General features: G+C 42.7%; 1 protein-coding gene across 3 annotated transcripts; it reads left to right on the top strand.

Annotated features, from left to right (window-relative positions):
- The first annotated feature begins 322 nt into the window (after nucleotides 1-322).
- KCNS3 (potassium voltage-gated channel modifier subfamily S member 3) lies at nucleotides 323-20,563 on the top strand. Of its 3 annotated transcripts, none has more exons than XM_041420705.1 (2): nucleotides 323-589; nucleotides 18,389-20,563. In XM_041420705.1, the coding sequence occupies exons 1-2, from the start codon at nucleotides 347-349 to the stop codon at nucleotides 19,916-19,918; spliced, it is 1,773 nt and encodes a 590-aa protein (XP_041276639.1). In that variant the 5' UTR covers nucleotides 323-346; the 3' UTR covers nucleotides 19,919-20,563. The 3 variants fall into 3 exon arrangements, with proteins under 3 accessions (XP_041276639.1, XP_041276657.1, XP_041276648.1); XM_041420723.1 differs by lacking the exon at nucleotides 323-589 and adding an exon at nucleotides 1,000-1,016; XM_041420714.1 differs by lacking the exon at nucleotides 323-589 and adding an exon at nucleotides 17,558-17,709.
- The last annotated feature ends 5,155 nt before the right edge of the window (nucleotides 20,564-25,718 follow it).

Below are 25,718 nucleotides of genomic sequence, written 5' to 3'. Positions count from 1 at the left end.
GCAGAGAATACTTTACATTGTGTCAAAATTCGTAATGAAGGAATAAACCTCCCCGTTCGTTATCGGCAATTTTCAAAACGACACCACTGAAACAGACAAAATGTTTAATCGTGGAACGCTGTCGCAGCTGTGCTTTCGAGTTACACTGGGAGCTGGCCTGGCTTCTCACTGCCCTCTGACTTTAACCCGGGCAGAACTGAGCCCTGACACAAGCAGACAACTACTCTGGGGCATAACACGGAACACAAATTACTTCCCCCGGCAGCGTGCGGACACTCCGCATCTCAGGCTGCACCGCCACCTAATCAAGCCGCGTGCCACTTCAGCACACCGGCGCTGGGAATCGATGGCAGATCAATCCCCTGGCGCTGACAGCTCAGCGGCAGCGCCGGCCCCGCCGCCGCACAAAAGCGGGACGGGGCGAGCCCCGCAGCCCAGAGCGCGGCACGGCAGGGCCGGCACCGGCACCGGCTCCGCGGCGCTGCCGCAGCCCCGGGCGGGAGGCGGCCGGCCCAGCCCGCTCCGCCCCGGCAGCATCGCCGCTCCGGCCGGGCTGCCCCCCTGCAGCGGGGACTACCGGGCGTGCCTGGTAGGTGGCTACGCGAGGCAGCGGCGCAGCCCGGTCCGCAGGCGGGCTCCGGGCACGGGATCCGGGTGGGTGCGGGACTCCCCAGGGGAACCGAGCGGGACGTCCCCGGGCGCGGGGAGAGACGCCGGGGATGCTGTGCGGGACCGACAGGCAAAGTGCGGGAACACTCCGGGAGAGGAGAGGAAACCGTGCGGGTGGGACGCCGCCACAGAGCAGGATCGTGGAGCAGGGGCGTGGAGCGGCACTTCTGGGGAACACCGGCCGCCCGGGCGCGAGCGGCCCGGGACCCCGCGGAGGCAAGGCGGCTCCGCTCGGGCACGGTGCGGAACCAGGGGGAGCGGAGCGGGGCCCCCGAGGGCGCTGCGGGACCCCAGGGGCGCTGCGCGCCGGGACGGGAGCGCGGCGCGGGCGGCGGCCGCAGCTCCAGGTAGGCAGCGCTGGCCCGGCCCGCGGCGGGGCGGCCTCGGGGGAGCGGCTGCGGCTCGGAGGGGACAGCGCGGAGTCCGGCGCGGTGTCTTCTCCTTGCGTTTTGCGGGGCAAACAGTCGGGGGAGGAGGAGGAAAAAGGGTGCACAGGAAGCCACCTGGGGCAGAGGGAGCCCCTGGCGTTCGCTGCCTCGCCGTGGGGCTCGGGACGTGCAGCCCCTCTGCAGGGACGCGGCTCCGGAGCGGGGGCGCGGGCGCCGCTCTGGCCCCCGGAGGGGACCCGTCCTGCCGGGCTCCCCGCGGCTGCTTTGTAATGGCCTGTGCGGGAGAGGGTCAAGAGCGATGCCTCTGAATCCTTTCGCATTGCACAGCTCTGCCTTGTCTTTTAGAAACTCGTTTAGGTTAAAGAGTAAACTATATTTAAGCAGCCGTGAATGGCTACGGCTAACTGTGGTTAAGGAATGTAGAAGTTTCTTCACTGTGCGCGTCCGGTTTAAAGAAGACTTTAGTAAGTTGGGGATAGTTAACGAGATTTTAGAGCTAAGTGGATTTTGAAGGAGCTTTCTCTTTTTATGAATGACTTTTTAAATGTTCATGTGTAGGACAGTGAAAATTCTTTCTGCTTATTTTCTGGATGTTCTTGCCTGCGATATCGCTGTGTACTGTTTATCATTTGCCTAATGCAAAGCACAGCTGCTGGTTATTCTGGGAGCTGAACTCAGTGTGTCTGCTGGGCAAGGTAGACCTCAAGATCTGAGCAGCGGCAGTGTATTGATTCCATTAGCGGAATTTACAGATCTGCCGACAGATTCCTTTTAACACAGTCACTTTCCCAGAATTAAAGTTCTCCTCCGAGCGCCTGTCACTGGTCTAGGCCAATAGATGGCATAAGGCACTCAAGCTACCGTCCTAAGGGGACAGAAGGAGCAGGCATGCCTTTTGTACGGGAGCCAGGAGTTTCAGAGGGGATGTGTGAGTCAAGTTCTGGGTGTCTGACTTGGGATACTGGGGCAGATATCCTTTTCAGAGACATGTCCTGGACCACTCATTCTTACTTTCCTCAGTCAAAATTGCAGCCTTTCCCAAAATCTTTCTCTCCTCTAATCAGTTAGGGTTAAATAACCTACAGTTTTGGTAGGAATTGATCTGAGTTCATACCCTGAGCCACAAAGCAGAGGCGGCTTTTCAACTTTGCATGATGTATTTAATATCTGCTGCTGGGGGAACCTGCCAATTGCAGCAGTGTTGAAACCAGTAGTCATTTGGGGAAATGAAAGACAATTATAAGGCTTATAAGGAAGAAACTTTACAGTTTCTGTATCTAAATTTCTGCTGAACTAGCACTGTGGGTAGACAAAAATGATTTTATGTTCTGAAATTGTGTAAATTATTTAAATACAGGTAGGTAGCTAAATGATGACAAAAGAACTTTAACTGACAGTAGTCATACCTAGCTTTTACAAGGGTGCTTCTTAGTTGTAGATTTCAAAACAGTTTTCTTTAAATATAATTATAAGTATAATTCAATTTTTTTTTTCAATTTCAGGGAATTAATTAAAGTATGGGAAGGTCCAGAAATAATATCAGATATTCTAAATCACAGTTCTTTACTTGTTTAGATCTGCTTGATACTGTCTGGACAGATTTAAGTGGCTCTTGCTATTAAAAAAAGAGTAAATCTATATGTATTCGTAGCAGAGGACATTAAAGCTCTTTTTTAAGAGACCTTCCTTGTCTGTAAATGTCTGTGTCTTGTTACCTGTCTCAGCACTAAGGCAACCCACAGAAGTTGTTGCAGCCTTTCAACTTCCTATTTGTGAGTGTGGGAAAAAAAAAATCAATAATCAGCTTTCAGCTGAGCTGATACAAACTGCAGTGTGACCCCTAGAATTGTTCCTGAGACAGGTGAGAGAAGATGTTTTACTAGAATGTCCTTTGTAGAAACAGACAGGTCCTGAAGCAGGAGCAGTTCTTTGCTCACCCTCTCTAGGACTTAGCAACTTTCCCAGGGCAAGAAGAATAAAACCACCTTAACCTGAAAAGATGATAAATTGATGTTTGGCCACCAGTATCACTTTAGCTGTGAAATTACAGCCACAGGCAGGATAAAATCAACTTCTAGCACTCAATGCCAAGACCATTCAGCCTCAGTGCAAAACAAGGTTCTGCAGTGACTGAGCCAAGCTGCAGAGGCACCTTAAGCCTGCCTGGAGAGTGAGGCAGCTGAGCTTCCTGCACTCAGCACTGGTGCATCTGCCAGAGGTGTGCTTTTTGTTCTGGCTGGGCCCCTGGCCAGGCTGCTGCTGGACACGTGTCCTGCCATGTCCTGCCTCACTGCTGGGATCGCTCCATGATCGCTGCCAGGGCTCCCCTGGCTGCTGCTGCTGCTGCTGGCATCCCTGTCCTGCCAGCTGGGCAGGCTCAGCCCCCACGCTCTCAGGTGAAATAAGTGCTGCTTAACAAGGAGGGTGTGTGACAGGCAGGGTCTGGTGTGAGTTGTGAGTCAGTCAGAGGCAGTCTGTGTCCTGTTAGGCAATATCTGTATGAGCAGCCTGACCTTCAGCTTGAAAACAGGTCAAGACCACGCTTTTGGTCTTGCTTCCTGTAGTCTCTGTCTAAGCCCATTTGTTTGCAGCATGTCTCCTGTCCAAAGACTCTTGATTTAAGGAACTTGTTTACTGCCTATTGGGGCACATATATTAAAAAGATCTGCCCAAGGCTAATGACTAGAAACAAGGCTCAAGTCTCTAAACTTGCATCAATATCTGCCTTGCAAATTTTCAGTTGTGGGACATCTGCCAAGGACACATAATAAACCAGAGATCATGAATAAATAAAATGTACTCCACTAATCTGTGGATATTTTTGTTTTATCTTGCCTTATCATCTTATCTTTATCTTGCCTTATCATCTTATCTTTATCTTGATTTATCATCTTATTTTCTTCCTGTGTTGCCTCTTCACTTTTTGAGGGAGAAGGCAACCCAGGAAAACCAAGCAGGATGCTGTTATCGCCATTGCCTGGTTCTGTGTGGAGGACCAAATCCTCAGCTGACAAAAATTGTCCTTGACCTGTTCCAGACAGTGGTGGTGCATCAGTTAATGCCAGGAGATCATCTGCTTCAAGATACTACCTCAGTATGTTGCTCTGTTCCTTACAATTTTTTCCTTTTTATACCTCATTTCCTTCTAGTCCTTTTCATTTTTCCCATATTTTACTGATGCTTCTTTCCTTATTACTGTACTTTCCATTTTATGTGAATGTGTTCTGCTCATCTTCTCTCATTCATAATGTACCTGACATGCTAACAGCAGTGTGTTAAACTGCTGTCATCTGTCATTTGTGGATAGCTGGCTCGTTTTTCTTGCAAGGGTGTTCTGTATATGACAGTTGCTTGTAATGGTTTTCCTTTTTTTTTTTTTTTTTTTCATTCTATTTTAAAGGAGATGACTTGTAGAATATTTATCTCTCTTGAAGAGGGAGATAATGTTGACTGTGTTGGTCCTTCGTTTCTGAGGGAGCTCATTCCACAATAATTTTCAAGAGACGTCTGTCTTCTGGCAAAATGAGCTTTGTGATTTGTATTAGAAGGTCCCATTGTGGTCACTGTTCTTGTTCTGCTTACTTTGCTGCACATTTGGGCTATTTGCTATGTTACAGGTAAAAATTGAGACCTCAATTTTCATGCACTGTTCAGCAAGGAGGAGCTCAGGTAAGTCTGGAGTAAATGTGGTGGTCTCTGTGTTTTGTTAATGTTGTTATAAAGGTGTGGAAGGGTTCACTCATTTTGCCCTCCCTGAATTGTTTCTGTTACTACTGTCTGTCTGCTGGGTATTCCTGATGTCCCTAGTCATAGCATGAATTTCTGTTCTCTTTTCTTTTATCCACAAACTCTCTGGCTCATCTTCTTGCCCTTCACACTAAGGTGTCTTATCCTACCTTCCCATCCCTGACAGGTGAGTGGGGACTGAGGTGAGGGCTCTTGGTGTACCAGCTCTCACAGCTGCTGAGGAACTTCAGGGAGGGGGCTCAGCCCTTCAGACTCTCTTTGTTCAGAGCAGCCACCTGCCCTGGCTGCAGACATCAGCCTGGCTTTGGCTTGCTCCATGTCTGTTGCCATCTCCTCCAAGCAGCTTTATGTCTTAAAGGTTGATCTTGGACAGAGCTGCTGGACTGTGAATCCAGAATCAGTCCATGGGCAGATGGTGGCAGATGGGCAGCCTGGCACCATCCTCATGTGTGCCAGCAGCAACAGGAGATGCAGTTGTCCCTTCTTGCCCTGTGAGGTGTTGTGCAGTGTGAGTGCTCTGGAGGTGCACCTGTGCAGCTGGAGATGTGTATGCTCTGAACAGGATAAAGGCTAAGAAATTAACTTCCCTTTTTTCCATTTTTTTGGTCTTACCAGCCTGTCAGTAAAAACCAGCAAAGGTCACGTGGACAAAATGGAGTGTGGATGGTTTAAGGAGGAAAGGTTATTTATGATCTGAGGCAGAATTTTGCTTCCTTCTTTTTCTTCCTTTTTTTACATTTTTGTCTTTTGTTCATCAGCTTGGATGAGCAGTTTAGATGCCAACTGATATCTTAAAAACTGGTTGATTCTTCCACGTATTTAATCATTCTAGCTCCGTGTTACTCTAATGACAGGCTCAGAGCTCAACTTGTGCAGAGGATTGCTTGTCTTCTCTTCAGAGCAATGGCAGACCTCATGGACTTGGGAATGTTGAAGTAGAACATTGTTGACCTGCTGCATGACATCGAGAAGGTCACATCTCAAGTCTCTGGTTCAGCTTCCAAAGCATGGAGCTCAAGGCATCTGCCTCACAGCACTTAATAAAGTGCTATGAGATTTATGGACAAAAACTATCTTGTACATCAATCTTGTAAAACTTAGTATTGGCAATTTTGTGCCCCATATAGAGTTCCATATTTCTCTGGTTTTTTTTGTTTGAGCCTAACAAATTGACTGTTGATGTTCATGTAAGTACAGGCAGGTTACCTGTGGGAGGCAGATAATCAGCTCAGGAAAAATCTGTAACAGCTTTGGTTTGCTTGGAGGAGTTACAAAGCCTGTATAGTTTCATAAAAATTGGAAGCACTTCTGATTGCTCTGCCACGATCATTGCTTCTCTTCTACCTCCTCTCCTTCAGCTGACAGCTGCTTCCAGTGGTGTTAACTGCTGTGGAGGCTTCAGCTCTAAAACCTTTTTGGTGCCATGGTGGTGTGTGTTACAGGGACCAAGGGGGTTCTCACTCCTGGCTTCAGTGAGAGAAGAATCAACCTCATAGTTTGTGAGATGCAATTATAAATCTACAATATTAATTTTGTGGACAATTGTTGTCAATCAGTATGTTTAAAACAGGAGTGGTGGAAGACACTGGGCATGTCCCAAAGATGACTTCTTTTTATTGAATATTTTTTATTTATATATCTTATATGTATATATATATATATATATACACATATATATATAATTCTTCAGTTATTTCAGTCAGTTACTGCTGATTTAATTAGGTTACAATTCCAAAGCAGCTTGGTAATTTTAAGAATTCCACTTATTGCCCATTGAGAGAAGAGCAAATAGAGCAATAAGTTAGGTTTTCATTTTGAAAACATCTCACTCATTACTGCAGCACAAATGTAAATCAGTCCTCCATGGTTTAGCTGTAGCTAGTGACAAGCATTGAATGATGGTTTCAGCATGACATTTTAGGGACAGACACCTTTTTTCTTGAATAAGCTGCTGAAAATGATGCTGCCTTGTATATTCTTAAGCTAAGAAGATCTGTGTGTCTTCCTGTCCAGTGCAATGTTTGCTCTGAAAAGGGCAGCCAGCATAGATCGATACTGCTCTTTTAATTCACCCATGAAATTGGTAAAAGCTTGAGCCTGGGCAAGGGGGATAGAATGAGTTCTTGGTGGTATTCTAGCTCAGTGCTATTAGTCTGGAAACAGTAAGGGTGTTTATGTTCTCATTGTAAGCTGTTATTTTCAGGGAGTCACGATTTTGTTGTGCAGTTTGTTGGATGTTAGGCCAGACCGAGAGAAGTTTTTCCCACTTAATTTGATTAATTTGTTACGATGACAGAAAAGAACAAAACAAAGGGAATATTAGCTCATGGCATGTTTGGTGCTCAAATAAGAGTTATTGTGGATTCACATTGAAACCTGTGAATCTTGAATGTGAGAAAAACTTAATCTGCAAGCACTTGCTGCTAGCTGAAGTGCTTGTTCTTGTCTCTCTGGGATGCTCCATTCCATTTCCTGACCATGAAGCCAGTCTTTTCTGAGGTCTTCTGTAAGTGCTAGAGGCAGGGGATGAGTTTCAGTCTTCTTAGGCTATCACTTACCCTTGGAGCTGAGCAAAACCCTGGTTTGAGGCACTACTGAACCACGGTTTTATTCATTAGCTTCTCAGAAGTCCAACGTGACTTGAAAAATCTCATTTTGCTTGTGTGTATTCAACTCTATCTCAAAACTTAGGACCAAGTCTCTGAACAATTTGGACTGAGTCTTAGCTGACACCTCTAAAAGCTCCTGGCCCTGAGACTTGGGTCTTAGGCAATCAGACATGTTCTCTTAGATAAGTATTACTGATTTCAAATTATATCAAGTGTTTATATATTCAGATACAAAGTCTGAGGACAGTGGTAAACTGCCTCACAAATGAAGTGAGAGTCAGAAGTTGTCATTTTTCTCTCCAGAGTTTTACTGAGCACATACTGAAGTACTTTATTCAAAAGTAGACAGAAAGAAAAAAATATAATTTCAAGTATCATCTTTTTCTTCTAGAGAGCTGTAGATTAGCACTGCCCTTAACAAGTTTTTGCTTAGAGTGATGTTCAGTGGTACTTTGCTTCAAGCAGCAGCTTATAAAGGGAAGCTACCAACCAGTCCCAAATCTGTTTTGCTCTTAGTTTCTTCCAATGCACTGCATATGCTTAATTAACTCCAATTCTTTCTTGGAAGACATGTAGTTAGGATCTCATATCTTCTGCTGGAGCTCTTGGTGTGTGGTGCCTTCAAAGTCCTCGGGGCCTGTTGTGGAAGTGTATGAATCTATCTAGCTGAAGTTTAGCCCAGGCAAAAATCTAAGAAATCCCTTGTCCTGTTAGTCTTCCACAAAACATCTGCTGATTTTGTGGGATTAGGATTTATGCAGCCACACACCTTCATTTTTCCCTCTCTGGACATTTGTGTGGGTCATCCTAAACAGTAGAAAAATATATTTGTAAAAAAAAGGTGGGAGAAGTAAGGCGAGAAAGGGCTGGGTTCTGACTTCTGAATTTTTTTCTGATCTGGTTGGGCTTTCTATCTGTTCCAAACTTTCAGTCATTGGAAGACAATGGTGAAAATGGCACCAGAGTAATTTTATAAGGTCTGCCTTTGAGTAGTTGGCTAAATGGCTGTATTGTTATGGGCTGTGCAAATACGTACTAGCCAGAATCCAGCCCACACACACAGCACCCCCAGCACCTTACAAATTGTGCCAATGTGTGATATTTCTTTGCATATGTAAATACAGGTGATGGTGTCTACTCAACACTTCCTGAAAAAATAGTGGGTAATAATACTGATAACTGCTGAAATGAATTGCACTGGTTAGGACTGGTACTTATTTTGTGAAAAAAATTACTTGCTGGCTGATCCTTTTTGTGTGCAATGACATTGCCTCAGCTTCTGTGAATATTCAGTTGAACAGTGGTGCAGGGATGCAATTCTGTATCTCAACCTGTCACATTTTCTGGCAAATGTCCTTTCTTGCTGAATGCTTTGTGGGCACAGCCTGGTTGAAATAAACAGGGAAAACTCCTTTGTTTTTTAAGGACTGAGATAACTAATAATGCATTGTTTGACTGATGGGATGCTGTTAAAAGGGCTGTCAGCATCCTGGAGAAAATCCATCTGGGGTGAAGTAGCCCGATGCAGCAGTTTTGGGGGCTGACTGAATGGACAGCAGCTCTGCAGAGAAGGACGTGGGCACTGGGGTGGGCAGCATGCAGGACTCAAGCGAGCACTGTGCCCTCGCAGTGAGGGCCAGCTGCATCCTGGGCTTTGTCAGCAGGGCTGCAGCCAGCAGGTCCACAGGAGGAGTCACTGAACCCAGACTGGAGCTAAAGAGTGTCTGACTAGGCTTTAGGAGAAATATTGTCCCCATAAGAGGGGTCTAACTGGACCAGGTTACCAGAGAATTTGGGAAATTTTGAGGATGTTAAAAAAAATCAATTTGCCCTGAAAAGCCTTCTTTCACTGAACCAGCTTTGACTCTGGGTGGGACAAGCTGACCTGCAAAGGATCTTACCACCACAAATTAGTTTGTTATGCTACCTGGAAAGTCAAGAGGAGTGGTGTAACCAAACGATGTCCAGCATAGGAGCAGTGAGCAAGTACCAAAATCTGACTTCTCCAAGAAATGGAGGCTTCTGGAGGCCTCAGTGTGGGCAAGGTTTGCAGCATGGCTCTGCAGATATTTTTTCCAGCTGCCTCCACATATCCTTCCTTAGCCTGTGGCCCTAAGTCATGCGTACTAGCACGTTGTAAAAGTTACTTGGATGCTTTGAAAGTGAATGTTGGATCACAGCAACAGAACTGCAGAACTCATATGTAAGTGAGATTTGGAGCTCTGCTTCAGAGTTGTCTGGGGTCAAGAGAATTTATATTGAACAGTACTGACTCCTTTAGTGAGATTACCATGCTGCAAACACAAGTGGTTTTACAGATTTTCAGTTGAAGGTTTCACTCAAAATATTCACAATAACAATTGCGTGTGTTCTTGTTGCCTAAGAGACTCTGAATATCTTGGAGGACTTCACCATGGTCAAGAAAACCTTTGTTTATCTCTGAAATTAATAGAATTTTTTCAAAACATAAAAAAATAAATACAATGTAACTTTATCTACTCAGACTGCCAAGTGAAATTAAATATATAGCAAAGGAAAGAACTGACTTGTTGTGGAGAATTTGTAAATAGTCTGTTTCTGCTGTCCATCCTCAGTGACTCCAAACCATTCCAAATCTGCTGTACATGTACACATCCATGGGCCTGGACTGCAGCACAGTGTGCTTGAATTGATGGTAGGAAAATAATTTTGGGAGAACAAGGGCATTCAAGCACTGGACCGGATTCCACAACTTCTCTGGAGAGGCTTTATCATGGAACATGAAATAAACATCTGCCAAAATTTGTCCAGAAGTAGCTGATCCTGCCTTGAGGAGGGGGAGAAGCTGAATTATATTACTCTTCAAGGTCCATTCTAAGCCTGTTTTCTGTATTCAGTGGTATGTTACTAATGTAAGCATCTTATATCTAAATAAATTTAAAAGACTCCAACAAATGGGCTGACGTACACCCAGAACAGTATTGCAGAGAGAGAATTTTTTTTGTTCAAGCAGCTTGTCCCAAAGCCAGGACTTTGCAGAATAAAGGTATAATGGATTCAAAAGCCATGTGTAGCCAGGTGAGTTGTTTGCAGCTCAATTGCCCTTTTAGCTCTGCTGCTCCTGTGGCTGCTGCTAGTGAAGGTGTTGCTGGTAGCACAGACAAGACTGGTTCCAGGTCTCCTTACAGGTTTTACTGCTGTAATGTGTTGCAACATAGTCCTGGTGTTAATGTCTCTTCCCAGTTTAAGGAGGAAAAGTCCTACTTTATGTGGTGCATGGATTTTAGATTGTTCAGAACAACTTTTTCACCCATTGAAACGCGCTGTTGTGATTGGATTTGTGTCCTTTAAAAATATTACCTTGCTTCCAAAAATTAAAAAAAAAAAAAAATTAAAAAAAAAAAAAGGGAAAGAAATTAGGAGATGATCTGGGAGCAGAAATGATCAACAGCTCTGCCGTCTGTACTAGGAATAGTAGGACAGTCCTCAGACTTCGAAGTGAGAAATGAGTAAAAAAGCCTTCTTTTACTTTGCAGTCAGAAAACATAGGATGGACAAACAAATAGAAGATTTTGAGTATCAGATCAGTCTTCTTGGCAGCAAGCTAAATCTTAATTTTAACACTCTGTACCCCTTCCACAAGAGATAAGAGTATTCTGAATTGCACCAAGGTCAGCATTCCTTTCCTAAACATGGAAGAGTTATGGTTCTGTGTGGGTATAATCTGCCACTGTGCTTGTGAACCATTATCACTGTCCTTAAAAACTCAGGAAAGTCTTCAGTGGTCCATGGACCTGTGTATTAGAGAAAATATATCATGTCTAATTGTTCATCCCTTTATGTCAGGCCTGGAGGAGTTGTGGTGGGATAGATGGGGCAGTTTCTCACCTCTGGCATCCCAGCCCCTCGATACAACCATGGACATTGAAACTGCACTGTAAATACTGGAATGGTATTTAGATCTTATATGCTAGATAAATATTGTTGTTGTTTTTGTTGGTTTTTATTAGCTGAACTGTCAGAATGAATTTGACTTCTGCCTCTGGGCCCACGTGTCTCAGGGTACCAGTACCTGGAGTGGTGTGTGATAGCTTTTGGGGAGACTGTGAAGGAGGTAATGGTGTGTGAGAGATGTGGGCTTGTTTGTGGGCGGCTGATCTGCTGTGTGACTGCAGGGACACTGCTCTCTGTGTCTGGGTATCAGCATTATTTTCCTTGTTTAGGCAAGAAACCTTTCAAAATCAAACAACATTTATAAGTGAATTACATTTTCACCAAGGGTTTTCTTAGATTCTAGACTAATCAATGATGGAGAATGCAGAATTATTTTCAAGAAGTATATTGATATATTTTTATTCTGCATCATTTTTTCTTGTATGGAAGTGTTTGACATTGGGATCATGTATCAAATATTTTTGACAACTAGTAGTACCACAAATTACCCCAGTAAGTGTAACAACAGGATTTTATGTTCATTGTGATCACTGGAGAAGTACTTGAATAGAAAAAAACGGAGAGCTCAGTGGAAAATGGGGTACAAAAAAATAATCTGGGGAAGGGATACATAGAAATTGTGCTTGTTACAGAGGTACCTAGACCTACAAGTTGCAATGTCCACTTCAGATATTATTTCATGTTTTGAAGCTGTGCTCTTGATGGGTGCCATTAATACTACCTGTCAAACAAGACTATTGCCAAAATAACCTGGAAAAAACCAGTTTATTTTACCATCAACCACAGCAATGCTGACCTGCTTGTAACAACGCCTTTGGTGTCTTATATGTTTCTGTGAACTGCAGCCCTTGGGACGACAGAGCACAAGGAAGTCTTAGTGTGGTCAGCTGTCTGTCCGGGCTGGCTGTGCAGCAGGTTTGGTCACTGCAGCATTCAGTGGTGGGGATTTACAGGTTGGTTTTCAAGTCAGCACATTTTAATCTGTCACTTCCACTTAGTTGTGGATAATGATCTTTTAATTTGTATGAACAGAATATAAATTACAGAGCCTTTGGGAATGTTGCAAGGTGCAAGCCTTGTTAACTCTCATAATGTGTGTTATCTCCAGGGCCTTTTCAAGTCAGAGAGAGATTAACTTTAGTTTTTTTTTTTTTTTTCACTTTAGTCATTTTACAAGGTGACATTCTGATAACTGGGTAGTATTAGGTGTTGCTACTTGTTCTTTATGTATATGAGAAAGCAGTTCAGATCACATACTGCATTCCCATTCTGTCACGTGCAGGCTACAGCTGATGTGTTTTCCCTTGCCCCTTTCTCATATCCAACCCTTGGCATATCCTCTGTCCTTTCCAGCATCCTCCTAGTGGAAACAGCAGAATTTCACTTTGGGAGGATTCATTTTACCTTTTCCATGGAAGTTACACACCTTAAAGCACTACTCCTATAGGCTGCCAATGTAGTCATGGCAGAGGTGGACCCCACCTCTGGTGATTCACCTCCAAAAACCTGTGCCTGGCTGAGTGGTGGGAACCATGGGCTGGAGGTGCTTCTTCTTCTATTCTTGCATGTGTTCTTTTACTCTCAGTTGTAACAGCTTCATTTCTTCCTTATCAGTCTTTTGAAGGAGGTGATTTTTTTTTAACCCCCTATATTTGAAGACCATTTTTTCGACAGGTACGAATATTTAAATAAAATGGTAAGAATATTTAAATAATTTTATATTTGAATGTCAGTAGTGCTTCTAACAGCTATAGTTGTTTACAAATGATGATAATCTCTTTCTGATGTTCATTGTATTGCAAAGTTGCACAAACATTTGGCACACACTCAGTTTCTGAAACAGCCTGGTGACAATAGAATTGTGCTGGGGTGAACATAGCCAAGTAGGCTTACATGGGAGTAGCATCAGACCAAAATTCAACTCCAGCTTTATTTACCTGAGGTTTTCTGGGAGGTTCTACTGAATCCATTTAAAAAGAAATGTAGTTGTATAATTCTCTTCTTTTCATGGCATTTTAATGCAATATTCTGGATAAATGATGATACTGCTAGTGGAATACAAAAAGTAAATTACAGCTGAGAACATAATTTAGCTGATTAATTTATCCTCTTTGCCTCACAGAGTGTCCATAACCACAGAGTGGTTTCTTCAAATGGTCTTGCTATTTGTGCTAGATGACTTTTTAAAGTTAACTTCCACCTTCATAGTCTGTGAATGACTTTACAATTGACTTAACTGTGTCAAGTATTACAACAAATTGAATGTTGCAGCTTATATCACAGTGAAAGAGGCTGTGCTAATATTACCTTACATTTTTTCCAGGCTTAATTAAGTGTGCTAAAGCAGTTATTACTGCCCAGCTGACAGGCAACAACTTAAGCCATGCTAACTGGATTTCAGTCCAAATCCCTAATTGTGATTGATCAAGTAAATTATACATGCATTTAAATGTTTTTCTCTGCTCACTGAGGCAGAAAATGTCGACAGTACTTCTAGGTGGTGCATTAGACAAGTACTTGCCCTATGATGAGTGGAGAAATTCAAACACGTAGAAAATCAGTGAAATGTTGATCCTGAGCTGAAGGTTGTTATGGTTTGTTATCCACAGCATTTTAGAAGTACTTAGGTGTCAAAACCTGCACGTGTGTAGCTTGGATGATTGGTAGAAGCTCTTAAGTGTCGGGAAATTAGCAGAAGTAACAGCCCAGGTGTTTGTCTGCATCATTAGGAGACAAAATCTGCTTCCTGGGCATGGCTGAGTGTCAAAGTAAGATTCTTTAGAGGGAATTTACTCGCAGCCGAATTTCCTGAGTTTGGAACCCTAAAATGGAAATCTACCAAGATCATCAGATTCCTTGGGGAAAAAATGACTTTGAGCTCTGGAAATACTTTGTAGAGTTACTGGGATTTGCCCTTTCAGGTTCACATCAGAGTTACAACCCTTGTGCCTTCACTGTGAGCAGGACTAGGCCCTTTAATTAATTTCCTTCAGCTTATAGGAAGCCATGCTAAAATGTGAACTTCATCTTGAGAGGTTTATGGAGTGTAATTGTGCAGGAAGGAGGAGGTGAGGCTAAGACAACATAGCCATGAAGGAAACTGGTAGAAAATCTGTAGGCATGTGCTCTGTTTGAGTATTTTAAGTAGCAGAGCACAATAGTTGTAAACCAGTTCAACTTCCTTTCTCTTGGGCCTGGATAATCGCAGATTAATGCTAACAAAAGATGAAACTGCCCCAATTTGGAGTTGCCAGTAGCCAAGGTGATACCATGCTCAAAAATTCAAGAGATCAGAAAAAAGTTCTGAAACTTTTGGTGTAAGACCTCACAGAGAATGGGGACTTTGTGTAAATACTATGCAAAACATAACTGAGAAAGAGGAACTTTGCTGACAAATAAATGTGGAGATCCATGTGGTCACTAAACATCTCTTAGTGGTTTGTTCCAGAAGAGGTTGGAAACCACGGCACTCTGGGATGTGTTACACATCTGTGGCATAGCTGTCTCAAAGGCACTATATCTGCAAACTGTCTCCATGACTCCCCTTTTGAGAGCTTTAGGGATTTCATAGCATGCTAAAAGCCCAGAAATTTGCAGCTCCCCTTCCAAGCCAGACAATGGGCCTGTGGCCTCGCCAACAATGGGTGACTGCAGAAACACTGGCTAGATCCCATCTCCAAATTGGACTGGGAAGAGTTAGATCCTGTCATTCTGTTTTTTATTCTAAAGTTTGTGTCCTTTTAACACAGCTTTTCTTATGACTGGCTTTTATTTAGCCCTGAAGCTTAACATTTGGAACTTCTGTTTGCTGGGTTTTTCTCCGTTATCTTGGAAAATAATGTTCATGCTTTCAGTTACCATCTTTCTTCTGTGTCTTGTTTCATTTTCTATTCTGTATGAATTCTTAGCCAGTAGCTCCTTGAAACAGCTGAAGCAATTAAAGCAAACAAATAACTAACATCTGGTATGTGTTTATTTGCTCTCTTGTACTCTCCGCAGGGCAAGAATTGTGTGATATGGAATGGTTTCCAGTTTATTATGTTATCTCTATTTGAAGAAGATCAAAGAGGTTAATATTGCACTTCAAGTTGAGATTTGCAAAATTTGTGGTAGTTCTGTGTTCTTAGGATGTTCATGACACAGGTCTTGGCACTCCAGGAAAATATCATTTCCAGCTGAGCACAGGTTTACCTTTGAGGAAAAGAAGCTTCCTGAGTGAGTGAAGGGTTTCCTTGAGTAGAGAGCACGTTGTGCTGAGACAGAAGTTGTCATCTGTGGTCATTGCCCTGTGGCTTGAGTCACTTGTTGAAGTGACACAAATTGTTCTGATAGTAACTGGCAGAACAATGTCCTGGTCCATGGCTCAGGAGTCAGGGTCTCTGCAAGTCAAACAAGACATTCTTCAGATGATCAAACTCCTCTTGACACAGTTACTGTGAAGCTTTCCTGTATGTTCTTTCTGTAGTCTAAAAATCGCTTAATAGTAGCAACACATTAACACATTAATAGTAGAACACCACATGGTTCTGGACCATGGTCTTATTAAGCAAGATCTACTTTCTCTCCGTATCTTGTACAAATGACTACAGTACCCTCAAAACAAAGCAGTAAAATATTGCCCACTGAATTTATTATACAGAGCAATTTCTTGGAGGCACCATTATTAATACAATCTGCATCATCAATATGATTTTATATTGCTGTCTCAATTGTAAGTCAGTCTAGTGTACAAAGAATTTGCTGAGCACTAAGTTCTTGCTTTACGTATTTCTGAGTAAAACTTGCTTTGTATTTGTCGTTATTTGTCATGATCAGAAGTGCCCCCAGACAGGAAGGTAATGGCTTTAAGCTGAAGGAAGGTAGATTTAGATTTAGATGGGATGTTAGGAAGGCGTTCTTTACTGTGAGGTTGTGAGGTTGGTGAGACACTGGCACAGGTTGCCCAGAGAAGCTGTGGATGTTTCATCCTACTTCAGAATTGTTCAGGGTTGGGTTGGATGGAACTCTGAGCAGCCTGGTCTAGTGGAACGTGTCCCTGGCCCTGTCAGAGGGGGTGGGTCTTTTAGGTGTCTTCTGACCCTCACCATTCTATTGGTCTGTGACTCCACGATCTTGCCTGGTTTTTATAGTGCTCACTTACTCTGCCAGGGTTCTTGTGTTAATGAGTTGCTAGAAGTGAAGATTTTATTGACTTAAGTGAATCAATAACTAGAGGTTTCTTGGGTCTGAATATACTTTGACTTCCAGTCACCCCAGTCCAGATTTATGGCTTTTTTTTATTATTTATAGTGCTATAAAACAGAGCTTGGCTTTAGATCATGAGTGAAGTGTGGTGATGTTTATCAGATGAGTCTTGCTGCCCTTCTTCTGTGAGGAGAGATCAATGGTCTTATTTGACCTCTTAATGATTCCTAAAAACTGAAGCCTTGGAAGATGGCTGGAGCAAATGTATTTTACAACCACTCTATTAGCTAGCAAATACCTGCCTTCAAACTAAAACTAAAGGTGCCAAATAATTTCTATGTTGTCGCGATTTAATCTCAAGTGGCAGCTCAACCCCATGCTCACCCACCCTCTGTGGGATGGGGCAGGGAACCAGAGAGGTAAAATGAGAAAACTTGTGGGTTGAGATAAAAAGCATTTAATAGGTAAAGCAAAAGTGAAGCAAACCAAGGAATTCATTGACCCCTTCCCATGGGCAGGCAGGTGTCCAGCCATTCCCAGGAAGGCAGGGCTCCATCCCATTTAATGGTGATTTGGGGAGACAAACACAATCAGTCTGAGTGTCACCCCTCTTTCCCTCTTCTTCCCCCATCTCTCCATGCTGAGCATGACACCATAACATGTCATCTCTTAGGACAGGAGAATTTTGATGCCATCTTGTCACATTTAAAATTAATTGATTTCCATACTAAATTGAAATAAATTAGTGTACATCAATTAATATTTAAGTGTCAGAGATCAAAAACATTTGGTCTCCCCATGATATGAAGTTACATATAATCTGATGGCAAGTGTAAGAACTGCCAGTTTTGGCTTTACAATGGCTTCTCCTTGGAAGAAAAGCAAGAAAACAGTTCTGTAAAAGTTAACTTACTCACTAGTAATTATAACTGCCTTTTGAATTCAGTTTCAACTGAATTAATAGTAAAATGAAGCATTTAAATGCCCTTCTGTCCGTCTGCAGGTGTCCACAGTTGTTGAGGAAGAATTACTGTGGAAGTTCCATCTCTGAAAGCTCCGTTTCCAGAGATGACATTTCCAGCTTCTCAGCATTGCTGTAGTGGTTGTGGCTATGCTGTGGCAGAATAGGAATGGCTTCTGGAACTGACCAAGGTTGTAAAAGGGTTGTGACACTTCAGGTGAGCAGGGAGGCAGATAGAAAAATACCTGAGGGAATGCAGGTACTACATTCCCAATATGTACTACACCATTCTGAAGTCAGGAATTAAAACTCTTCAAAAGAAGTTGTGATATGTTTTCAAGAGCACAGACTGCTGATGTGTGGATTACCCTAGAAGTAAATTAATTGTCAGCAAAAGTAATTCCAGTCCACATTCAAGCAAATAACATTGGAACTAGTGGATTATAAATTGCACTATCATATAAATTAATGCAACCTAGCTGAAACTGTAATTGAGAAAAACCCGCTCAAAAGTTTTATTCTAAATGTTTTGATTGATTGGCAAGTTTTCTCTTTAAAGATTTTTTTGCATCATTGAAGTACGTGGATTTCATGACTACTAATTTCAGTGTGGTAGTAAAACAGAGACTGGTTTGCAGATGAATTTGGCAGTCTTCCTTCATCCTGGTAAAAAGGAGACCTAAACCAGAACCTACTGCTTTCAAATTTGCTAAAGCTGTAAACCAAACTAATTTAAAACTACACCTGTGAAATGCTAAATAAGGGTATTCATAATTGTATTTCTTATTTTGTTTGTTTTGTTACAGCATTTCACAGTAACCAGAGATGGAGAAAAGAATGTGTCAGAAGAGCAAAACTGAATTAAATGCTCTAACAATATCTTATGTTCTTTTCAGGTTCTATGTAATCCCATAGGGCAACAGCGTGGAACTCGTCTGTCCAAAATGGTTTATGGTGAATTTTTCCGCAGACCTGGCAAAGATGCAGAACTTATCAATTTGAACGTGGGTGGCTTTAAGCAATCAGTGGATCAAAGCACCTTGCTCCGATTTCCCCATACCAGACTTGGAAAACTTCTCAAATGCCATTCAGAAGAGGCTATTTTAGAACTGTGTGATGATTATAGTGTGGCAGACAAGGAATATTACTTTGACAGGAATCCTTCCTTGTTCCGATATGTTCTGAACTTTTACTATACAGGCAAACTTCACGTTATGGAAGAACTTTGTGTCTTTTCCTTCTGCCAGGAAATAGAGTACTGGGGGATAAATGAGCTGTTTATTGATTCCTGCTGCAGCAATCGGTACCAAGAACGGAAAGAGGAAGGTCCTGAAAAAGACTGGGATCAGAAGAGCAACGACAGTATGGATTCCTCCAATGAAGAGTCATCCATATTTGACAAAGAGCTAGAAAAGTTTGATCATCTGTGTTTTGGTGAAATAAGAAAGAAGATCTGGGTCAGGATGGAAAATCCTGCATATTGCTTGTCTGCCAAGTTAATTGCCGTGTCATCCCTGAGTGTTGTTCTGGCATCAATTGTGGCCATGTGCATTCATAGCATGCCAGAATTTCAAAGGCTGGATGCCAATGACAGGGAGATTGGAGACCCTGTGCTGGAAGCTGTGGAGATTACATGCATCATCTGGTTTACTGCTGAGCTAGTGATCAGGCTCTTCACTGCTCCAAGTCAAAAGAAATTCTGGAAGAAACCACTGAACATCATTGATTTTGTCTCTATTATCCCATTTTATGCCACACTGGCTGTGGACACGAAGGAAGAAGAAAGTGAAGATATTGAGAACATGGGGAAAGTGGTTCAGATCCTGCGGTTAATGAGGATATTTCGCATCCTGAAACTGGCCAGGCACTCCGTAGGACTGCGGTCTTTGGGCGCCACTTTGAGACACAGCTACCAAGAAGTTGGACTTCTGCTTTTGTTTCTGTCAGTTGGGATTTCTATTTTTTCAGTGCTTGTCTACTCTGTGGAGAAAGATGATGACTCATCAGAACTGCAGAGCATCCCTATTTGCTGGTGGTGGGCAACCATCAGCATGACCACTGTTGGTTATGGGGACACTTACCCAGTCACACTTGCTGGAAAGCTGCTCGGCACCCTCTGCATTATCTGTGGGATTCTGGTGGTAGCACTTCCCATCACCATTATTTTCAATAAGTTTTCTAAGTACTACCAAAAGCAAAAAGCTATTGATAGAGACCAGTGCAGCAATGATCGCAAAGAGAAAAGCAATGACCTACCCTATTTTAACATTAGGGATATTTATGCAAAAAAGATGCACTCCTTCATTTCTAGCCTTTCTTCAGTAGGAATCGTAGTCAGCGACCAAGAGTCAACAGATGCCTCCAGTATCCAAGATATGGAGGATGTTTATAACACAGTATCTTTAGAGAACGGTACAGGAAAATGAGTTGAATCACGTTTGCTTCTCTTTATTTCTCTGCTGATTCTTGGTAAATGTGGACTGACAAACTTCAGTGAATTCATGAAGAGCAGTTGATTCTCAGGGTACTTAACTCTCAGCCATATTTGGACATTCTTTGCTCTGAGGATGCCATAAAAGCTTCATTGTTTATATGAGGCTTTAAAATATGCCTCATACCGTGGTTTAGTTTTTACACAACTATTGTTATGCATTTTTGGGGACAAAAGCTGGGAAAAGAGTTTTACATGTGAGATAAGTGGGGTTTTTTTTTGGTTTGCGGGTATTATTGTTTGATTTGTTAATTGTTTTTTCCCCTGCAGCAGTCTCATGTCTTACACAGAATTTGCTTTGATAACTTGCTGCTCTTCAGGTAGAGATATATTAAAAATGTGTAAGAAATATTGCACAAGTTAGTGAAGTTTTCACCTGCAAATACATTAGGTAATTGAAGGAATTGTATACATGTAAAACTGTTGTTGCTAACACATTGATGTAATTTTAGAGTTGGGAACCTGTTTCCTAAGTTGGGGCAGAAAATATATTCATACCTATTGTTTTTACTCCATGGAAGCATAATATTTATTAATTTCTTTCCAAAAGCACAATACATTTTTAGTTTGTTAAAATAAATTATTCCCATTGTGCCTGTATTTTTCCTAGGATCCAGCCATGGCCAAGCTCTATCAGATCCTAAAGGTTTTTAGTCATAAGTCCCAGGATGAAAGCAGGATAGGAGCTTTTTGTACCATTTAGCCACCTCTCCAGCTGTTGTGACCCTGAGCAATTCTGGTACCTGGAGGGGATCCTGCTGTGGTTAAGGCCACCCCGGTGGCTTCCCCAGGGAGTTTTGACTTGTGGGCACTGAAGCAAACATCTGTGGTGGTCTTTAGAAGTCCCTGCTCCCCACTGGCAGCACAGCTGCCCCTTGCTGGGCGCTGCTGCCTCCGTGGTAGGAGCAGTGGGAGCAGCAGCTCAGTTGCTGTGCTGGGTCCCTGTGCAGGGCTGAAGTGCCAAGCAGCAGAGATGTGAGGACGTGCTCATCTCTGCCATGTGCTGCCCATCAGAGATGTAGGGTGGGAATTGCACCTGGGCATCTGTATTCAGCTCACTTTTTCTAAAGCTCATCTGTTGGTGGTGGCAGCTTTCCTGGTGTGTGCTATGTGCTGTAGCAGTGCTCATTGCTTGGCAGAGTCCTGCAGCTCTGTGCATTCCCCTCCTCTTCAGGGATTTCCTAAGCAGCCAGCTAGCTCTGCTCTGTTTCCAGCAGTTCTGGAGAGGCTCAAGGACTTTAGAGTGTCATGTGGACCATATAGTCCATAGTGTTTCTGAACACTCATTTTCTTTCATTTGTCTAGTGACTAAATCAGCTGCTGGGCAACAGAGAATCGAAGACACTGTGATGTTGATATTCGCCTTGAAGAGAGGTTTGACTATTTTATTTTTTTTAAGTATTATTGGGTCAAATATGGAAGCCTGTACTGAACTTCTATTCAAGAAGATCAAACTCCATAGGAATTGACTTAAGCACTGAGTAAGATGCCAGAAAATGACAATTGATTTTGGCCACTGCAGACACTTGATTTTTCATGTATCTGCCAGATTTTCTATTGCAAAATGCATTAAGTAAGTAACTGAGGTGCACTTAAATTTACTAAGGCACAGAGCTCTAACCTCTTTCTGAGATGGAGAAACAAGAAAACGGGATCAACCTATACATTGTAAAGATGTGTCTCTCAGGACTGCTGTGCATCAATATAGTGATGTGGAACCTAAAGAAAATATTTTGAGCTTTGGAGGAACCTCAAAATTTGGTTTGTTACTTGCTGACTGTTGTAAGGGTATGTGATGCTTCACAGACAATTAAAGATAATTCTTCCCATAGTTTTTGTAGGAATAGCAAAAGGTAAAGTTAGCCTAAATGTGATTTGTTCTTGCTGAACAATTAACATTTCCCAGATGTAATGATACAAAATACAAAATACATATGTGCATATGAATCTAATAGGAACCAGCAGAATAACAGCAAAAAAGAGAATAGAGCAAAAAAGTTACTCTCTGTCCAAAGAAAATCTCTTGGTGGTGTCCATGTAAAGATATATTTATGTATATATTGCATTGCCACTGAAGATCAAAAGCAATGAAAAATACTGTAATGCAACAAGACCTGCAAGAAATTGTATTAAATAATTGAAAAAGTGCTACTGAAAAATTTAGTTTTGTGTATCAGGCATTACTCAAGGATCACAGAACAACAATATACAACTTTGTGGATTGAATTTTATGACTGGTTATTTGCCATAAAATTGATAAGTTTTTCATCAAACTCATGAATTAGTCTTAAGGCTGTTAAACTTTTTAAGTGCTCTGACTTTATGCTTTGATACAGCTTGCAGCAAAGTGAGATATATCTTTTGGAACACATCAGAAGGTGCAGTACATATCCATATATCATTTAGTGTACACTATTTGGATTTCTGTGATGAGATTTTGGCCTTTTTCACATCAGTTGTATCTTAAAAATGGCTTTCTTGTATCCTTACCCCTTGCTGGAATAAATCCAGCACCTTGGTTTCCCACAGGTGTGACTGTGAGCAGGATGTGAGCTGTGCTTCATGCCAAAAAATAAATAACTGTGCTTCATGCCCTCAAGGCAGAACTGCAGTGCTGTGACGTGCACTGGTGCTAGACAGTGTCGCAAGCCTCGAGTGCCAGAAGGAAGCAGATGAGAGCAAAGACTGAGATACACAGTCTATAAAGGGGCTGTTTCTTATTGAATTTGTCTTCTTCCTTGGCCCACAGTGGCATATTGTTGTCATATTAGTGTCAACAGAAGTATATTGAATATTGTTTTTCTTTTTCCTGAACCACATATTTTTGCTTTAGAAATGATTCCTAAATTTTCACCACCCAGCTGCTCTGTTTCAGACACCAAAGCACAGAGAAGATTTCCATTTAGACATGCATCCCATTTTGTATGGGAGAGATTTGTTCATTTTTATACAAACAATTTACTGCAGTGTTGTTGCTTTCTTTGTTTTGATGCCAAAGTCTTCCCTTTTGATATCCAGTATTTCCACAGGAGCATCCACCTTTTCCTGGCTTTCCTTAGTGTATAAAGGGAAGGCAGCACTGCACTGCATTGCAGCTCTCTTTGAGAGGCTTCCAGCTGGCAGGGGCATCACCCCACTGCCCACAGCTCCTGCCTTGCTGGGGCCAGGCTCTGGCACAGGCTTTTGGGGTATGGTAGTAGAGGAAAAAAAAATTCAGTGTAAAGGAATTAGAAAAGAGAAATGGGAGAAGGCAGGAAGCAATCAGTCAGTAGGGTGGTGGAGAAGCATGAGAGAACCTCAGAAGTAAGGAAGTTGACAGAAAGAGTCCTCATGTTTTTTCACTTATTTCCTGTTTTTTTTTTTTTTTAACCAGTGCTTTTCTCCCCTTTCCTTCCTTCTCCCTTCCATCCCCTCCTGCTCATACCCTGGCCCCCCTTCCCAACCAGCCTGTAATCCAGCAGTCTGTTTATGTCCAAAAATGAGAGTCTTTCTGAATCCAGAAAGGCATGTTCCATCCACCCGGAGAGCAGCAAGCAGAACTTCATAGGGATGTCATTAGGGAGCAGAGGCAGTGCTTTTTGCAAGAAGGGGGTGTTGCTCAGATTGTGGAACATAAATGTGGGGTAAATAAACATCACATTTGTGTCAGGCCTGTAAATGAAATACCACTTGTGGCTTAGGTAGAAATTCTCAGTCCACAACCTGCTTCTGAAGGGAAGAGGAGGGGCAGGCACTGATCTCTTCACCCTGGTGACAGTGACAGTACCTGAGGGAATGGCCTAAAGTGGTGTCACGGCAGGTTTAGGTTGGATACCAGGAAAAGGTTTTTCACCCAGAGGGTGGCTGGGCACTGAACAGGCTCCCCAGGGAAGTGCTCACAGCACCAACCCTGACAGAGCTCAAGGAGCATTTGGACAATGCTTTTGGGTGCAGGGTGTGATACCTGGGGTGTCCTGTGCAGGGGTGGGAGTTGGACTTCATTATCTTTGTGCATCCCTTCCACCTCAGCTGATTCTGTGATTCTGTGATAATGCCAGACATTACCATTTAAAAGCAGACTCCTTGTTGATTCCCATGTGAATGGGTTGCTGTCAGGGACTGCTGAGAGTATCAGGCAGATTTGACTGGCAAATGCAGTACATGGGCTCACAGCGTGCCAAGGGCTCCTGACAGACTGCTGTGTATTAATACATTTATTCATTTCCCCATATTCCTAACATCTAGAGCAAGTGACAAAAAACCACTAAGCTGTGGAGAGCTTCTCTAATATTTTTTTGATTAGCTGACAGTGTTTGTGAAGCTGCTAATACTTCTTCATCCAGAAGAGGACATTTCTCAAATGAAATCACAATAACCCTGAGCTGGATGTGCAGTTTGTGACTGATAGCAGTAGCTCAGTCGCAGTCAGTAAATAATGCTGCCTGGTGCTGTGCTGTTTGGCTGCAATGCTGTTGCCTGTATTTCTGAAATGTTTATGCTCTGTCAATCAAGAGACAGCAGATGCCATTAAAACCATCTCAGCACTTTCCAGCTCCACAAGAATTGCAGCGTCTCTTCCAAGCACAGCAAAATGTCATGGCTTGCTTCTCTTTTAATTTTGTCCCTAGTTGTAGTTAATTTTTTCTGATGAGCCTATGGTCCAAGCACAATCTAGCAGAAGAAAAGGTCACTGTGTGTCTCTAGACAAGTTACAAGATTTCACTGACTTTAACTCAGAGCAGTGCCCTCCCATCTTACTGGCACAATTCAGGTGGTGCACAGTGGTAATCACTGTGGAATGGGCTGATGCCTGTTACAGGTAGGTAAGCAGTCAAGGCAGAGCTCCTTGGGGATGGATATAATTTATATGTAATTGTATCTGCTCTCTGGACAGAGCTCATTTAGGTATATAATATCAGATAAGGTATGACACTTTGCTGAGAAGACACCTGCATCTCGTTAATGAATATATTGCAGAGAGAAGCCTTTGCTCATGTTTTTATCAGGTCAAGGGCTGTGGCCCAAGGGTTCTTCAATCCACATAGCCATCAGTTTTCTCCACATCACATATGCCATTGGGAGGAGAGACTTTGCAGCATACCCAACAGATCCATGAACTTTAGCCAAGGGTTTGGGATGAGAGCTGCTGGTGGTGGGAGAACATTAAGTGAGGGAGAACCAATGCTGTGTGTGGTTTCATGTGATCTCATTTGGACTCCCCTAAAAAGCCAGCTGTCTGTTAAGAGTCAGTAATGACCTGCAAGTGGAATTTACTCCTGTAGGAAATTACTGCAGCCTCCTGTAGTAATTTTAAAAAACACATAATAAAATATGAGAGGGAGCAAACTCTGGTGCTGGCAAAGAGGCAGACACAATATGCTGACAGTACTTTTATAAACCAAATTTGCATTATTTCTTGGCTTGTAAGCCATATAAAATATTCTTACTTTGTCATGTGTTGTAAAATCTGCTGCTGTGCATTAATACAAATAGAATAATGGAGCTAAGTCCTGGAATTGCAGCATTAAAGATGGGAAAAAAAAAATCTTGGCTCGGAGAAATTGCAGAAATACTGTTTAGCTGCCACTGCTGTTTTATTGTTGCAGCTGCATCAGTGGTGAGAGGAGCAAGGAGCCATGCACAAGCAGTGGTAAGCAGGGTTCCCTTTCTTCCTTTGCCTGTTTAACACTGACCATACAGGCTCAGGGACCCTTGTAGCCTCGAGGGCAGACCCTTCCTGGGGCCCGGTGTGGAGC

The sequence above is a fragment of the Onychostruthus taczanowskii genome, unplaced genomic scaffold, assembly GCF_017590055.1.
Source record: "Onychostruthus taczanowskii isolate IOZ18803 unplaced genomic scaffold, ASM1759005v1 scaffold11, whole genome shotgun sequence".
In the NCBI taxonomy this organism is placed as follows: Eukaryota; Metazoa; Chordata; class Aves; order Passeriformes; family Passeridae; genus Onychostruthus; species Onychostruthus taczanowskii.
This window is presented reverse-complemented; position numbering and strand designations above follow the sequence as displayed.